This window comes from Thalassophryne amazonica, chromosome 1 (assembly GCF_902500255.1).
Source record: "Thalassophryne amazonica chromosome 1, fThaAma1.1, whole genome shotgun sequence".
NCBI classification, from domain to species: domain Eukaryota; kingdom Metazoa; phylum Chordata; class Actinopteri; order Batrachoidiformes; family Batrachoididae; genus Thalassophryne; species Thalassophryne amazonica.
In genome coordinates this window covers 129998108-130000498 of record NC_047103.1, presented here as the reverse complement: position 1 = coordinate 130000498, position 2391 = coordinate 129998108, and the positions used below count along the sequence as shown (strand labels likewise).

Below are 2391 nucleotides of genomic sequence, written 5' to 3'. Positions count from 1 at the left end.
CAACAGTTGTATGACACTGAATACCCCGATTATGTTTTGATTATTTTACTGATATTTTATTCAGAGATATTTTAAAACATTAAAAAAAAAATGTTTCTTTACCATTCATTTTTATCATTGAAGAGCAAAAGTCTGGGTGTGGAACAAGCACAAAACAGCAATATTTGCATATAATGATGCTGAAAAAAGGTGAAAAAGTCATCATAGACTACTAGAACAAATTTCTTAACACACTTTCATTGTAAAGATAACTATAAAAGTGTGAAATTTGCCCTTTTTTCTGTTTTTCATACAATATGATCAAAGGACATAATAAGTGCCCGTAGTCTAAGAATCACCCTTTAATTCTTTATGGTTCCTGGGCAACCTGACACTCTGGATGAGCAGGTCAATCTGCCCTTTGGTCACACTGTTCATGACATATGTGAGTTGGTGGCCAAAGTCTTTCCAAACCTACACCGTAACTACCAGAACCACAACTGGCTGAGTGAGCGTGCTATCCTTGCTCCAAAGAACGTGGCAGTGGATGACATCAATGCTAAGCTTCTGGCCCAGCTTCCAGGACAGGCCTCCAGCTACAAGTACATGTCAATTGACACAGTGCCCGATCCAGATGAGGTGGTTAACTACCCAGATGAATTCCTTAACAGCCTGGCACCAGCAGGCCTCCCACCACACAGCTTGGTGCTCAAAGTTGGTGTCCCAGTCATGCTTCTGCGGAATCTCGACCCACTCAAGCTCTGCAATGGAATGCGACTCGCAATTAAGAAGTTGATGCCAAGAGTCCTGAAGGCCACAGTAATGACAGGCAAGGCCAAGGGAGAAGATGTCTTTATACCAAGGATTCCATTTATCCCATCAGACATGCCATTTGAGTTCAGGTGTCTGCAGTTCCCAGTCAAACCCAGCTTTGCAATGTCCATCAACAAAGCTCAGGGACAGTCCCTTAAGGTGGTTGGACTGAAACTGGCAGAGCCTGTGTTCTCCCATGGCCAGTTGTATGTCGGCTGCTCCAGGGTTGGTAACTCAGAACAGCTGTACATCCACTCGCCAGGTGGCATGACAAGGAACATTGTCTATCAAGAGGCTCTTCAAAACTAAGTGAATTTCATGAAGAAATATTTCTTCATTCTAATATTTACATTTGCTGTTTAAAGCCATTTTATGTTTGTAAAATTGCAATGTAAAAAAGTGAAATACACCACAACCTCAATTTTGATTCATTTATATTTACATTTACTGTTACCTATCTTTTGTGTGTAATTTTGTTATAAATTTGATTGCAAAACAAAGTCTGCAATGAAGGACTTCAAATGTGTTTGTCTTTTAACCAAGTATTTCCACTTAGTTTGGGGAGTCCACTTTTTATAATTCTGCTGGACAAACTTTAGCCCATGTATATTTGTAAGACATCAGCATTACAAAAACAAATGTTGGGCAATTGTTTTGATTAAAATGATTGGCATTTGGCTTATGTCTAAAATAGGTTAACCCGGTCAGCGCTGGGTACCCCAGCTAGTATGTGTGTATATACAGTATATATCACTGTCAGGATAAACACCACTTGGCAAAAGTTAGGAAAGCTCAGTGGACTCCCAGCTTTCTGTTATGGCATACATAACACAAAGTTGTATGGATGCTGTATGATCCCGCGGCGACGGTTTCATGCATGATCATATTCCTTCGCACAAACGCAGTGTGACCATAGTGAGAGGTGTGATACCACAACACACTCTCACAGCAGCAGAAACAATTAAATGTTGTACAGATGTCCGTAAATCAAAGAACTTTGGAAGGACAAAATAATAAGACACCACAGAACATTATAAGAACAATGTTTAAATGTACCATTTAAATGTAAGACAATCATGTTAGTGGTAATGATGTGATGCTTGATGACTTGAGCTGGGACAGCGTCTGTGTTGGAATTGAGGAAACAAATTGATTTCTTCTTGTCTGTAAAAATACTTAATTCTTGTTATTAAAGTACATCAATAAGATGAAATGACATGAAATAAAAACATACATCCCTCCCTCCTTCACACATACGGCGACCAGTGGTCAGGCCAGCAAAGTTCATGGCTGCTGCAGGCCACTGTGGTGTAGCTCAGGCAACTCGGCATGGGCATCGCTGTGCACACTGAGACATGGCTGGAGGCGATCCAAAGGTTGGTTGTGTTTTATTTTTTCCTCATGTCATCATCGTTTGCAGACACACATGCAGGAACGTGCCTTGAACATGGGTGATTGGAGCACATGTGACTATGTGTTCCCCAACTATGCATTGTGCTGACGCGACGGCTGCGATGTGGAGCGGCGCAAGCCGCAGGACCACAGTCACTGGTTGTGGTCCATGATCGGCTCCCTGCTTGATTTCGAATGACGTCCAAC

General features: G+C 41.5%; 1 protein-coding gene across 1 annotated transcript; it reads left to right on the top strand.

The window, feature by feature from the left end:
- Window positions 1-351: 351 nt before the first annotated feature.
- On the top strand, window positions 352-1089 carry LOC117514441 (the record flags this gene model as incomplete). The annotated part of the gene is made up of 1 exon (XM_034174949.1): window positions 352-1089. A coding segment is annotated over exon 1 (738 nt), but the record flags the coding sequence as incomplete, so codon positions are not given.
- Between the last annotated feature and the right edge of the window lie 1302 nt (window positions 1090-2391).